Below are 15,237 nucleotides of genomic sequence, written 5' to 3' on the forward strand. Positions count from 1 at the left end.
GCACAAGCAGGAGGGAGCTACATAAGGCAGCAGGCAGTAGAAAGGGGTGCCTAACCCTTTCCCCAACCACCACTTCTCTGCTATAGATAATCTCCTCACAAAGTGCTGCCAAGGTATTGTTATATATGTGTGGGGGGCATGGGGTTCAGGACTGAAGGAGATCTCTTTCCTGGTTCTGCTATGCAAGTTTATTTAACTGGAAATGTGAAGGAATGAGCCTAGGACCTTCTACATGCAAAGCATATAATCACATTGTGCACTTGAAACCTTGCAACTTCCTGTGCTCAGCAGCTCATTACTTATTCTGCATTCGCCCCTGCCCAAGACCAGGTCCCAATGATTTATTGGATTTATATACCACTTTTTCAGGGAGCCCAAAGCAGTATACAGGTCAGTGGCCCTTGTTATCTGCAGTTTCAACAACTGCAGTTTCGCATATCCATGGATGGGCCTTAGAGACCTGGTTTCTTTATCCACAGCCGCCACCACCACCACCCCCGCAAAAAAGGCAAAATTTGGCTATCCATAGTTTTGCGTGGCTGGAAATGACTTCTGATGTCATTTCCAGCCACCATTATACAATGCAGAGCCATTTTGTAAACAAACAAACAAATAAATAAAAATCAAAAATCAGAGGAATTGGGGAGGCATTGCTGGTAGGGTTGCCAGCTGTCCCACATTGAGTGCAATGTCCCTATTTCCTGGGGAGAAATGCTCATCCTGTATGGGACTCAGTTTCTCCCGCTTTTTGACTTGGGTTTTTTGTTTTACATTTAAAGCTACCACTGCATGTAGGCAGCATGGCAGGACGGCGGCAAGAGCTCCACCTGCCTCCCAAACCATGACAGCCAGCTGAGGTCAGGGCAGGGGGAGGTGGCAGGCAGGCAAGCGTGCTGGAGGCAGGCGGAGAGACAGTGGCGAAGGAGCTCCTCACTCAGGCCCACCTTCCTCCCAAATGAGGCAGATCAGGCTGATTTCAAGCCTGAAATTGACCTGATCTGCCTTGTTTGGAAGGAAGTCAGGCCTGAGTGAGGAGCTCCTTCGCTGCTGTCTCTCTGCCTTCCTCCAGCGGACGCTCGCCCACCCGCCCCGACCTCACCTGGCTGTCACGGAGCTCTCGCCATCATCCTCACTGCGCCGCCACCACACAGCGGAACATAGGAAGCTGCTGTATACCGAGTCAGATCATAGGTATTGCCTACACAGTATTGTTTACACAGACTGGCAGCAGCTTTTCCAAGGCTGCAATAAATTACAATGCAAAAGGGGAACATGTAAATTCAAGAAATCTCAATAAGAAAAACCGTGTTGATAGAATGAACCAATGCAGTGGACAAAACTAATGCACATATTCAATGAACGACATAGTCAATCCATATATTGGTGTATCAATATCACTTAGTTAAGGCTGATTAGAACAATCATATATTAATATTAATTTCACAAAGCCACAAATAATCATAAAGTATCACAGAGTATACAGTAAGTACAAGAATAGGGTAGGAGAATTACATATAATGTGGAAAAATAGTGGTCAATATAACTCATCATACATAAGCCATATATAGGCTGGAAAAAGCAGATGTTTAAGGAGGAGAAACTAAGCTCCTATATGGACCCAATGGGTAAAGTTTCTGATGTTTCCTCAGTAGGTCGTTCCCATTCACGTCGGAGATAAGATGATCCTCATGGGTCAGTGAAGTAACAAAGAGTTGCAATACACTTAATTCCAGATCCAAAGACTTAAACAGCTGGCTGAGATGTGTGTATTCAAGTTTCCAGAATGTATAAGAATAGTCCTTGAAAACTGCCTAGGTATCAGTTTTTTTCGCCACTGCTTCCTCACAAAGGAGTCGGACTATGGAAATAGAAATACATCGCTGTCTGCTACAGTATAAATAAATTTAACACCATACCACAGTATCTTTAAAATATAAGACAACATGGTGTCTAATTAACAGCAAGTTCCATACTCCCATGGTATAATACTGAATCTTACGTAAAGGTAATTCTTCAAAGCTTTCCTCAAGGTTGAAACCTTATCTTTACTGAATTCCAGCTGTATGACCTTGTTATATACAGCTGCCCATAAAGGTTTGACCAGCTAACTCTTAATGCATGCCAGATGGGGATACAGTGGATTCTGTGGTACCAGATTAAGAATATTATACGCTGTCACTGGCACCTGGTTGCAGATATTCCAGGATGTCATTTACCATCTCGTATAGCTTTCCGTAATGCAAAAAATAGGAGCTTAGTTTCTCCTCCTTAAACATCTGATTTTCCCAACCTATATATGGCTTATGTATGATGGGTTATATTGACCACTATTTTTCCACATTATATGTAATTTTCCAAGGCTGCAGGCAGGAATCTCTCTCAGTCCTATCTTGGAGATGCCAGGAAGAGAACTTGGAACCTAGATACTCTTCCCAGAGCGGCTCCATCCCCTAAGGGGAATATCTTACAGTGCTCACACATCTAGTCTCCCATTCATATGCAACCAAGTTGGACCTTGCTTAGCTAAGGGGACAAGTCATGCTTGCTACCACAAGACCAGCTATCCAAGCAGCAGCCACGACCACTGGTAAGCGTGCGCCCTTGCCACCTGGGGCAATGCCCTGCCCCTAGGTGGCCCCACCCCCAAGACACCCTGCCCCCCTCCCCCGACTCTCCCCCCTTACATCCCAATTTTGGCCAACGTAATGTTGGCAACCCTAATTGTGGGAGACCTGGGGAGCACAGTACAGTACTTGATGTCTGCCTCCTCCCCACTTGTTTTAGCTTGTGTGTGTGTATGTGTAGGAACCATGGGTTTTGTTATTCGCGCCTATAGGCGAGAAGAGAACCCCCATGAATAACGAGAGCCACCTGTACAGAGTTTCCAAGTGATCTCCATTCATAAACAACTAGACTCAGATCTGCTTCGCGTCAGCAAGGTTGCTGCAACTTGCCCCTACATCATTCCAGCATCTTCTTGGTCATTTGTCCTGTACTTTCTTGATGAGATCTCTTGCCTTTTCCACTTACCAATGAATTTCAAATTCTGAGGAATTTTGCATCCTCTCATGCTTCAGATAATGCTGCCTCTCGCAAAGTGCAGTCCTAGAGTAAGTCTAGGTGTACCTAGCATAATTCATAGCTACTAGGAAATACCTAACTACTGGGCTTTGTGACAGATTTACGGGGGAGGGCGGGATATATATATATATCACCATATATATACACACACACACTTCATGTTCATGAGCATACACACCTGAAAATCTTTCACTGTTTTGGTTTTCTTGGGGGGTCTTAAATGAGATGGAAATGGGACTGGGCTGGCAGCATTGGTCAGAGCAACCAAGACCTCTTCTGGGATGAAGTCTTTCTGTAAGGATGTGGGAAGAGGCTTTGAGCGGTCTACCATGTCTGACTTGTTTCTTAACTCAGGGAGTTCTGGAAAAGAACAGGAAAGATGTACAGACAGTAACTGTCCATAATTTGATAACCGCAGATGTATTTCCCCCCCACAACTAAGGCATAATTACAATTGACTACTCACACGGGGGTGTAGCTATTATTGAGTGGATGGGTTCCAAGAACCCAGGCCCCCCAGCTCCTGAGGGGCCCCCAGCTCCACCCCTCCCTATTCTCTTCATTATCTCCCTCACTCTAAGGGGCCCCCACTCCCCTAGCTATACCCCTGCACTCACATACAACCCCTTCCTTAATATTGGTGCTCCAAAATGATTGCCTTACACCAATATAAACTGTCCACCTAGAAATAACTTTCTTACCCAAGGGTCTTGCTTTAAGTCCTTTGGTAGTATTATAGCTAAAAACAAAATACCATCAGTATCAACAAAACAGAAAACCGTGTCCCAGAAGCACTACCCACAGTACTAGAGATGAGATCTAGACAGCTATTCACTGACTGAAAAGGCAAAAGCAGATGATTTCTTCCTCCATATCAATTATTTGAAAAGCATTTCTTTAAATGATAAGTGTATGTAAACCTTCTAAAAGAGGACATATTTAAGTATTCTTAGTTATTGGGAGTGGGGAGAGGTGGAAGGCAGTCAGCATTCCTGCTATGAGCAGCGATGAATGAGACATAAGGAATTCAACCAGCCACAGGATCTGGACAGCTCTTAACTGAAACAATGTATGCCTCAATCCCTCATTTCCCAAGATGACCTAGGGATCTACCTTTCTCATGTCCTCAGTCAACACCTGCATATCTTATTCTGCTAACACAAACCAAAACACTAACTGTCCTGTGTCCTACAAATGAACAGCAGTGCCAGCAGGAATGCAAACAGTGCAGACAGGGCAGTCAGCAAAACACATCAGCAGCCTCAATTTCTAGCTACAGCTGTAGAGCATCAATCAAAATCCTGAGAGAGTTACCTTTATTTTCTTTGCTGACAGGTACAATGGAAGAGGTATCTCTTGTTTTTCGGTGCTCTTGTTTTGAAGTAGATGGCAGCACTAGTTCCTTGTTAGCAGACATGCTGAAATGTTGATTTGGAGTAGTTTGCTCATTGAGAGATGTTTCCAGCAGCAAGTCTATATAGAAAGTATAATCCACATGGGCAGATCTGCAACAACTAACAAGGAGGCAGAGCGTATGGCACACCCATACTGTGTGTATTTGTACATTACAAGCTTGCAGTGCAAACTTGTTAACAGCCACTGGTAAGAATTACTTTCAGGAAAAGAAGCTTTAATGTAGTAGTTTCTTTTTCATGCCCCAAGTAACTAACATGTTTATGAGCATACAGGCTAGTTGTAGACATGTGCAGCATTGACTAGTATAAGCCTGCAAAGCAGGCCTTCTTACCCCTCATTCTCCATCTGTGGCAGTTAACCAGTTGCAGCAAAAAAGCCACACCCCTGCAGAGGACACTTATCTGCTGTCCAGACTATTCTACTGCACTTGGGACTAGCTCTCCCCGTGGGTAGCACAGTAATTGCGTCTACATCTTTTGAAGACTAGCAGGTAAAAACATCAGCTACTGAGCAGGAGAGAAATACTGCCAAGAAATGTGTATGTTTGGAGGAAATTTATTTCAAGTTTGGAAAAAGAATGGGGTAAGAAAAGAAGGGTTGAATAAAAGTAGTGGAAGGTCATTTAAATAGATTTTTTTTTAAAAAAAATCAGATTGGCTTTTATCTGCCAATTATATTGGTTTCAAATTCCATGTTATTTATTTAGTGTGCAACCTGAGAATTAGCTACTTGATTATATTCTTAAGAGCTTGCATATTGTTATGCTAATAGAAGTAGAATTCGTATCAATGTCACTGAAGAGTGCAGACTATTGCTGCAATAAGCCAGGGTCGTTCAAGCCACTCTCTTATTTAGAAATAATATTTGTTTTGGTTGTCGGGAATTTCTTAAAGGCATAGCATAAACTTCGTTTATGCCTCCCATATATACCTTTAAACACAATTACCCAACCCCCACCATCCCTCCCGCCCCAGTCCATAATTACTCCTCGATGAGGACTAGACACCAAGAGTGTCCAAGTACAGGCTGTAACACAATACAGAAGAGAAACTGTCAAGGGAAATCCTTTGGTGAAGAACTTGTTGGTCACTCAACGATGTCTTTACTTTTTTTAGGAGAAGAAGATAGAGGGAGGAGTGAAAGCTCTATTGACTTACCTCTTGTGCTTTCTGTAGGTAGCCGTTGCTATGGGAACACAACACGCCTCTTGTAATTGCCCATTGCAACGCCTAACTTCCCCCGCCCCGAACGTCCTTCCTGATATTGCTCTCTTCCAGTCTTTTACTTTTAATCCGCGGCGACTGTCCACGTCTATTGCGCCGCATACCTTAAACGAGCATGCCTTTAACTCTTTGTTTTTAATAGGCATTCATCTTGCCGCCTTAACAACGGTGCTTGGGGTCTTTCAGCGCCACGTCTCTATGAGAAACCGAGCGCGTGCGCTCTTGAGAGAGGGTCCTGGGCTGGCTTCTGCTTTGCAACGGGGGCAGGGTGGGTGTGCGTCCTGTTTTGCGCCTTATGTGCGGACGCAGGCACACCACTTTGGCACATCTGTGCATTTCTCTTGTGCCTGCGCATGCTATTTTGCATGCCGCAACGTGCTTTCTCTCTCTCATTCTGAATATCTATTAAACAACATGGTTGTAAAGGTGTTCATTAGGAGAAGCCTGGTTTCATTATAGCTGAAAACGTCAGCCATTTCTGATCAATGGGGCCATCTGTGTAAACTTAAAAAGCTTGCATAATACAGCACAGCAGGAACCGCTCCAATAGGAAACTGCCATATACTGAGTCAGATCATTGATCTATCTAGAGATAGCCCTATCTTTTGTAGAAGCCAGGGAGGGAACTTGAAGCCTTCTGCTCTTCCCAGAGCGGCTCCATCCCCCGAGGGAAATATCTTACAGTCTCCCATTCTTATGCAACTAGAACAGAACCTTCTTAGCTAAGGGGACAGGTCATGCTTGCTACCACGAGACCAGTTCTCCTCTCCAATAATCTTCTATATGCGGTTTCTGAGAGTGCTGAAAATTTGGGGCTAAAACCAAAGCACCCATAGGCAAGTGGCAGGTACTTGCAGACTTGGGATGACCCACAGATATGTTGGTGTTCAAAACATACAAAGAACCCTAAGGGAGTTAAACAAAAACCACTCCAAACTCTCCCTGTATTAGTCAATGGGACAAAATGGTCATGAGCTCTGTCACAGTTGACAGACAAGCAATGGTGGGAGGAGGGCTTGAACAAAAAGAATGGGAAATTATCAGCTTGAACACTCCCTGAGGACAGTCACAAACCCTTCTGCTTCTCAGAGGAAAAGATGTGTAACTCTTGCTTTCTCACCAGTCATTTCACAGGTTTGTGTTTTCAAGGGGGAAGGACTTTGAAAAAGAGCAGAGACTGAGGACCAGTGCCCCAGCCCCATTTCATAAAATAAAAGCTGCATATGTAGACAGACCAAAGTTAGGCTAACTTGGTTAGGTTATCTTTGTTGCCAAATTTTGTTTTTCTACCATGCTCAGCCACAGGCTCAGGTAAAACTTGCACAACAGGGACATGCAACATTTTGTTGCATTCTTGTTAAATACATACATAAATAAAGCAAGCAATATTGTTACAGACAGATGCATCAACCTAACCACTACAGAAGAATTCCCAAGGGATAGACTAGTTAGGAATACCAGTGATGCAGTGCAAGCCAAAGTCAGAAGCTCTCCCCAACACCAGAAACAAGACAGACACTTCCCATTTTGTGTTCAAAGCCTCTTCACAACCATCAGCACATACATAAATGCAATACACACACCAAAACTGGCACAGACATCAATCACGCTGGGCAGAACACTGTTTTGAAAAGACGACACCACACATTTCTAGTCGATGAGCAGCTTGAATGACAAATGAATGGAGGCAGACACATTTCATAGATAGCAAAATATATTTCAATTTCTGTAGTACAGGAGAGATCATATAAACTTTTGCACGTGACTGAACAGGTCACAACAGTTCAATTCATACAGTTCAATTCATTTTGGAACCAATATCAGAATTACATGATTCCCCACAATGACCAACCTTCCATGACCTCATATGTCCCCCATCTTGTAGAATATTACAAAGGCTGCAAGGCACATGAAGCCTGAAGTAGTTGAATGTCCCCTTTTCACTGGCATCTGCAAGTCTTTCTAATACAGAGAAGCTACAGCCTCTGTCCACCAAACATGTCCAGGAGCTATTCAGGATAATACGATGCCTTGCAGCCAATGAAGCTATCTAGATCTTTTCAAGCAAAACAGTTGCATTTTTTTAACACTACACCAGGCCTGCTCAACTTTGCCCCCCCCAGCTGTTTTTGGACTACAACTCCCATAATCCCCAGCCATGATGGTCAATAGTCAGGGATTATGGGAGTTGTAGACCAACATCTGCAGGAGGGCCAAAGCTGAGCAGCCCTGCACTACACCCATGTTCTGCCCCTTCCAGGAAACTTACATTTAGAAATTCAAACTCAATAATATTGATTACAATAAGTAAGTTGATGTTTGCTCCCTTCTCCCTACTTTAAAAAAAAAAAAGAGTACAGGTTTTTCTCCCAATGAAAATGAGGATTTATTTTATAATTTATCAAGTTCTATTCTAAAGTCAAAGGTTGAGGTGGTTCTCTTTATACAAGCAGCAGAAAAGACACAATGTATGAAAATTCATTGGCTGGACCCAAGACAGTCCTATAAAGACAAATACCATACCTTCATAGACAACTAGCCCAAATGAACAAAATGCTTCACCATGTTAATACTGGTTTATCTATTTTGTAGTCAGCATGTATGCAGTTTGTGGTGTTCCAGGAAGGTAACTCTTCTTCATGGTTAATGGACATTGCCAGATAAGATTCACATCTGTATACAGAAACTGCAAATACTAGTGAGCAGGCATTGAAAGCAATGTATGGTAGACAATGTATGCCTTATCAGACTAAATCTGGAGATTATGCAGGATACGGGCCAAAGCCCAGATAGCCACATTTTGTCCTCTTCCAAAGCTGGATGTTTCAGCAAACTTTTAAGTCCCCCCAAGTTAGATATTGTATTTTCTAGCTACTTGTCACAATATTTAATCCAAGCTGTAAGTTTTCCATTGCCCACAAACATTAACCAAGTAACATCAGTTAATGACACATCCACATTAGCCAAATAAACCTGGGGACATTGCACAAGTATTAACAAGCAACTGGTTTCAGTTTGCCAAACACTACTCAGGCACATCAGCTATGTGCCTTCTTCAAATATCCTGTCTGGTAGGTAGTGAATGCAGAAGTGCACAGTAACTTTGCAAAGAGTTAAGGCCACAATCTTCAATGCTGTAACAAAGAAATCAAACCTTTCAAGCTAATGGATTAATGAGGAAGAGAAAAGGCACGAACACACACAACCATAGCACTACCAGTACTTGAATAGCTAAGAGAGTACTTTAATAGCTAATAGCTGAATATGTCTGGCACTGACTGTGCAATCTGGGGGCAAGGACTGGCCTTGCTAGCTGCAGAATTAACCACTGTAAGCCAGAAGTAAGGAACCCTTTAAACATTATACTAGAGCTCTGATAGGTGATTTTCCATGAGCTCATCCCATGATCCTAATGTAACACTTAAGACCTGCAACCATTTGGGCAGGGCCCATCACGTGGGTCTTTCCCTGATGTGATTGGCCTTGCCTACATGGTTACAATAAAGGCCATATGGTCATTAAGCTTCACAAGAGTGCTATGAGATGAACCCATAGGAAGAACATCTCTCACAGTGCTCCCGTAACATTTCAAAAGGCAGACAAATGTAAAAGTGGCCAGCCTGAGACCTGAACGCACAACCATTCATGAATAAAGAAGAGACCCAGACAGGCTGACAGAGACAGCCAACCTCAAGAGAATGCTATCATTCTCTGGTCAGCAAGAGGGTCTTTCTGAAGAGGGGATGGAGGGCAGTGGGCCTCCGCTTCCTGCAGCCTCCATTCTGCAAAGTGGGCTCCCAGCAAGTCTTCTCACTTACTCACTCAGCCACCACTTTCTCTTGCCTCTGGTACTCAGACTTGGCCCTGAGGTCTCCAGTTGCTGATTGTGTGCATGTGCTTTATGTGCGTACTGGAATTTGAGTGATCCTGCTTGGAAGCCAAAAAATTAGGAACTACTGTCTTTAAAAATAGGCAAAAATGATATATTGTAATGATCTCATTTGCAACTTTCTCCTTTGAATTTTAAATTGAAACACTGACTTTATTGCAGATTGCCATCTTCTAACAATACAATATTTGCATGGTTTGAAATTCTAGAAAAAAATTGGTCCTTAAAATAACCAAATGCCTCATATGAAAGAACTTGTCTTGGCTGTTGTTTCCACTGTTCCCAAACTGTTTCTGTCTGGATCTTCCAGCTTGTTGCACTGTATAATTCACATAATTGTGGTAACCAATTAAAAGTTAGTACACTTAGCACTTGTCTTCCCACAGTAGAAGTCAGAATTAAAATTTAATTCCCTGATGAAACATAAGCTTTCATCACAGTTTTCCCTTGACTGTGAACTGAATTTCACATGAGGTCATTTACAACACAAGGCCAACTTATCTACATGAAGGGGGCAGCAGACAAGAGGCAGGGAGAATGTAGCAGCTGGATCTCTAATCTTAAATATTTACTGCAATTAGGCAATATGAGAGGCAGTTGTCAGCATTTGCTGACAACTTTTGCTCTTGTCATATCAAGAGCAAAGGAGGGGCAACACAGAAAGCATACATTCTTCCCAAATGTTTTCCCTAGTCTCTTCCTTTTTGCCCTTCAACGGATCCCAGATGAGCTTGGGATGGCTGAAGGAAGGCTTCAAATTAAAAGGCTGAAGATTGATTATGTGTTTCAGGCTTCATTGAGAATGGATGGTCAGAGAATACTCATTGGCAGGTCAGAATGGTACAATAGGCTACCAATTGCCAGCTACCAATACAAGGATGTTGTTTGGCACAGTAGTATAGTCACTTCCTATGGAGATCCAAGCACACCACCAACCATATCCATATTTTTGATGCAAAATTCCAAGGCGACCCTAATGAGCAAAGTGGCATTTTAAATGAAGCAGCAGTATCAATTTCAAGTCAGTCAATATAATTGCTTAATCCTTCAGCATAAATTGCATTCTGTGTCCCTAAGTAACTAAAGTACACTTCATTAAATAATGCCAAAATTGGACATGTAACACAGGACAGCACTCTAGATGTCTATAGCAGTTTATAAAAAATCAATGCCGACAACAATTAAATACAAATTCAACAGATCTGGGATGGCCAGATGGCAATTCGTGGACTAGATTTCAGCTAGATAGCAACTGCTATCATTAATATATTAATAATAATTACTATCATTAATAGCTTCCAAAATTCTTAGCAAGGTGTGATAAAACTCTTCTGCCAGATTTTGACTCTTTGTTTTCAAGAGCTGTAAACAAAGATACAGTATTACACACTTCAGTGTTAAGACTTTCTTGGTAACACCCTATCTTTCCACTGTTTATCCTCCATGAAGGTGTCTTATCCTTTTTGAAAGCCAACTAAGCTAAAGAGAAGAGCTAGATCCCTAGGAAGGCCTGAACACACATCCTCCATTAAATGGAAAGGCTGCAGCCCTCACTGACAGGTTAACACCAACAAACTGGGCCCATGGATGTATAACTAAACAGCTTCCAGCCCCCAGGCACTGTCCAGATTACAGCGTAGCCTACAAGAATAAACTAGCCATCCCTGGAATAGAAAATGCAAACTATTCCATAGAATAAACAAGTCTGCATTTTGATATGTCACATAATGCTGATGGTTTTATCCATTCAAAAGTTAAAGACAATGGCAAAGAAAGGCCAGCCCCTACTGCCAGTATGTTTAAGAGTAAGGCTAAAAATTAAAAGGAAGGTTCTAAGAGGTACATTAAACCATAAAGCTAGGTTTTCTTTATTTAAAAAGAACACTAAAGCTTAAGAACATCAACCAAAGAGTTAGGTATACTTCTCACAATGTATCATTTATAATGTCATCAACAATATCCTACAAAGCAACAGATGGAGGGGGAAAGTAGTATTCGGCATTAGAAGCTGGCCGATTCCACTTATTCTAGGGCAAATTTAGATTTCTATTAAAACCTGCTTGCGGTCAAAATACGGTAATTAAGTTATGGATGGATTATTCCGAGGTGCTTACACGATGGCTGGTTCCATAGAAATGGATGCAAAATGTGTTCTGTCGCTCAATCCAAGCATCTACAAATCTGAGTGGCCCTGGTGGTCCAGCAAGAAGGGTGCCTGGCAGCGCATATGTCCTTACCCGCAAGCTCTCAGTTGTGTTGTGACTGGAAAAGGTAAGATGCTGCTGCAGTTTCTTAACTCCTCCACAACCCAACGCAAATGAGAAATCTCTGCCTCTCTCTCTCAAGTCTTCTGCATATGCTTGGGGTAGGACAGAGGATTGGTGGTAAGCACTGACAGAGGCTGCCTGGTCATCCAGGCCCTGGTTCCATCATTTATCAATACTGAAGCAAGGAGCAAAGGAACACACACCACTACTGTGCCAATGTCCCATTACTTTAAAAAACAACACTGAAGGAATGTTAAGTTCAGAGAGGCAAAAGTGACCTGGATCACACAATACTGCCCTTTGAGGATGACAGGAAGAACAGGCACCACAGAGATCATTGTTGGTAAAAAGCAACCTTTGCACTGGAAATTCCTTCACCAATCTTTCAGTGTGTTTCATGACCAGCATGAAAATGGCTCCAGTTGGAGCTGCTTATGGAATGAGAACCACCTGCCCAGTCATAGCTGCCTTAAAAGGCAAAATGCAATCATTTGCCATAACTAAAAGGACAGTTTTCCTTTTCTTTCTTTTTTTAAATGGTTCAAATCATTTATATTACTGGTCCTTTTTTTTTTTTTAAAGAACATCTTCTGGCTTTAACCGGAGACCATCCAGAGGACTTCACATCTTAATGTGGCAAGCCCAGGAACGTGGCTTTATGTAGTCCAGGAACGTAGGCTACAAGACATAAGAGGAACAACAAACAATGTGAGGCAGAACACACTAGCAGCCTTGACTTGCTAGAAACATCCAACTGTGGTACTGAAAAATAGTGTTCTCATTTGGCAGCCACATGAAGCTCTGCCTGGTGAAGGCAAGAGTGTTTGGGGAGACATTTGGGATTTACCATCTCTTCAGCCAGCAAGGCTTTCTTCCCTGTTTCTAACAGTCCATACAGTGAGACCAGAAGTGAAGGCAGGAGACTTGTCTACCAACAGCACTTAAACTGTCCAAGGCTCTGTCCAAGGCTTTAGACTAAGCTAAAGACTAAGACTACAGTTTTTTTAAAGACTAAAGACATTCTGCAGAGCACTATGAATTTAATCTCTTCTGCAGAGTGTACCAGCACCCAGAATTTTAATAGTATTGGAAGCACATCTGCAAGGACTTGGGTGCATCATATACATGCTTGCAGGCATGTGTGCATGCAGAAAGTATGCACATGCCTCTGAATCGGAATGTGGAACACAGCCACTGTTTTGTTGCAGTGTCTCATGGCCTACTTAAAAGTGTGCACAGTGAGCCTCCCACATATATTAACAAAAAATTCAAACAGATTTGACACCTTTGTCTGGGGAGAGTGCTAAGTTACTACTAAAATACAAAGGATTGAAACCCACAGATGTAAGTTCACATAAACACACAAATTTATACCTGTGGATTTCAATCTTTTGTGTACACACACACACACACACACACACACACACACACACACACACACAACATGCTTGTAAAATTATTTATCTTATTTGTATAAATCTCTAAATGTCAGAGAATTTTGCTTCTTGACTAAGTTTTCTCCAAAAATTGTAAGGTCACCAAAACATACTCAAAAAGTACCAAAGATCTGGTAGTAGGGTGTTTGATCAAATATACAGCACAGAGAGAAGCTGTTTCCTAGTAAACCAGAATCACCAATGTTTTGAATGCTGTCCTCTCCAGTCTTCTAATCACTATGATTTTGCTGATCCACTGCTCATTATTCTGGTTAGAAAAATACCTAGCCCATGGCCATTCTGTACTCATGACTCAAAGACAGACAGACATGAGAGACAGGCTCAGAAAGAAAATGACATCCAACTCCAAATGATCAACACTCTAAATTCAAAACTGTCAACCCTGACATTTGTTTAGGAAAACTACTTTGTGCTGGAAATTCAAGTTTTTCAAATTTTAACTCTGCCTGACAATTACTGCTATACAGATGTTTGTAATCAAAATCAGTAAACCACTCATGTTTGCTCAAAATGATATATTCTAAGTAAGAATTTCAAGATTCAAATGACCAAAATAGAACACAACTTTTAAAATCTGAATGAATTTTTCACATTTTGCATTCAAATTTCAGGCTTCAAATTCCTCTTTGAACACATTGGCTGAATTTGTATCCCCCTCACATATGACGTTGGTTACTCACATTTTTCAAAGGGCAATACTGATGGGCATACCATTCCTGGCTATAAAGAGAAAGGATTATACCCTGGCCGAGGAAGAGAGATGTCCACATGATCACATTCCAAATGGGGCCTTTCCGACGGTCATTGAGAATGAAGTTGAAAACCACTGAACAAGGCAAATAAAATGTATTCAGAATGCATCCATTCAGGGCACCATCAACCACCTTGGCTTGTTCCCTGCTAGCAGAGTGCCACTTAGTATGACAGGTAGTACTGTCTTCCATAAAAATGAATGGCTCCCACTAGAGTACAGCTGAAGAGTAAATAGACGGCTGCCAGACACACCACTGAAGAAGGATAAAAATTGCCTCCACCCTTCTTGCTGTGATTATCCCAGTATATGGGGTGGGAAGGCCAGATTCTTCATCTGCCTCAGTGGCAACACAGTTTGTAGCTCCTTTACATTTTCTCAAAGAAAATCAGTGGAAGCCATTCACTCCTATGGGAAAAGGTAAAGTTGGGTATATGGAAAAATTCTTGCCCCAGGACCCCATATGCTGCTGATGCCAGCTCGAGACAGAAGATAGGAGCCCACTGCAGAGCAAAGCCAGAGCGACCAAGCCACAAACTGGATTGTATATTATACTGGAGGCAGTTGCTTATTACATGTCACACAGAGAGCAGAAGACTATTTGGGAAGGAAGGGACAATCTCTTACCTTGCTCCTCCTCGCCCTCTCATTATGCTCTTAAGCAAACCTGGGGGAAGTACTCCAACCCTGGGTTGTGCTTAGACTGGAGTGGTGCTTTACACCAAGTAGGAATTCCCATCCAGGCAATTCTCCTAGCAACCCATGAACTAGCTACAGGAAAATGGGAAGTTGTCTGTGAAGCAGTCTTGAACCCTCTCATTTTAGAAGTTAAGCTTTAGAAGCGGCTAGACAAGATGAAAGTGGAGTCTCAACATTTCTCCAACACTGGAAAATATATTTGTAACTTACTTCCAAAACACATGAAGATGCAGAACAGGACTGGATAGAAGTAACCAAAGCAGACAGCAAGGGCGTATTCATGTACAGCAGCAGAAATAGTGAAGACTAATAACATTGCAGCTGCTTTAAAATGTTTTCCAAAGAACTGGAGGCGACCAAAAAAAAAAAAAAAAAAAGACAAAAGTTAATCCATCAGAGATCCAACATAAATTTTATTCTGTGAAAGCTTGTGGTAGTTACCATTAAACTGCCT

At 42.2% G+C, this 15,237-nt stretch overlaps 2 protein-coding genes across 11 annotated transcripts in view; both read right to left on the minus strand.

The window, feature by feature from the left end:
* Positions 1-5,926, minus strand: part of AXDND1 (axonemal dynein light chain domain containing 1) — a 120,937-nt gene extending 115,011 nt beyond the window's left edge. For 3 of the 6 annotated variants that reach the window (XR_008305814.1, XM_053244190.1, XM_053244191.1), the window contains exons 1-3: positions 5,655-5,926; positions 4,396-4,595; positions 3,260-3,441 (exon numbers count right to left, since the gene is read on the minus strand). Coding sequence is in view for 5 of the 6 variants with exons in the window: in XM_053244190.1 (XP_053100165.1) it covers positions 3,260-3,441; positions 4,396-4,595; positions 5,655-5,866 (594 nt within the window). In the remaining variant the exon portion in view is untranslated. The remainder of the gene's footprint in view (positions 1-3,259; positions 3,442-4,395; positions 4,596-5,654) is intronic. The other 3 variants (XM_053244187.1, XM_053244186.1, XM_053244189.1) reach the window with 2 other exon arrangements.
* Positions 5,927-7,416: 1,490 nt separating this feature from the next.
* SOAT1 (sterol O-acyltransferase 1) overlaps positions 7,417-15,237 on the minus strand; it is a 53,470-nt gene continuing 45,649 nt past the window's right edge. For 4 of the 5 annotated variants that reach the window (XM_053244206.1, XM_053244205.1, XM_053244209.1 and 1 more), the window contains 3 exons: positions 14,994-15,129; positions 14,014-14,159; positions 7,417-12,554 (listed from right to left, as the gene is read on the minus strand). In XM_053244206.1, coding sequence (XP_053100181.1) covers positions 12,498-12,554; positions 14,014-14,159; positions 14,994-15,129 — 339 coding nt within the window. In that variant the 3' untranslated portion in view covers positions 7,417-12,497. The remainder of the gene's footprint in view (positions 12,555-14,013; positions 14,160-14,993; positions 15,130-15,237) is intronic. The other variant, XR_008305815.1, reaches the window with a different exon arrangement.

Source organism: Hemicordylus capensis, chromosome 4 (assembly GCF_027244095.1).
Source record: "Hemicordylus capensis ecotype Gifberg chromosome 4, rHemCap1.1.pri, whole genome shotgun sequence".
In the NCBI taxonomy this organism is placed as follows: domain Eukaryota; kingdom Metazoa; phylum Chordata; class Lepidosauria; order Squamata; family Cordylidae; genus Hemicordylus; species Hemicordylus capensis.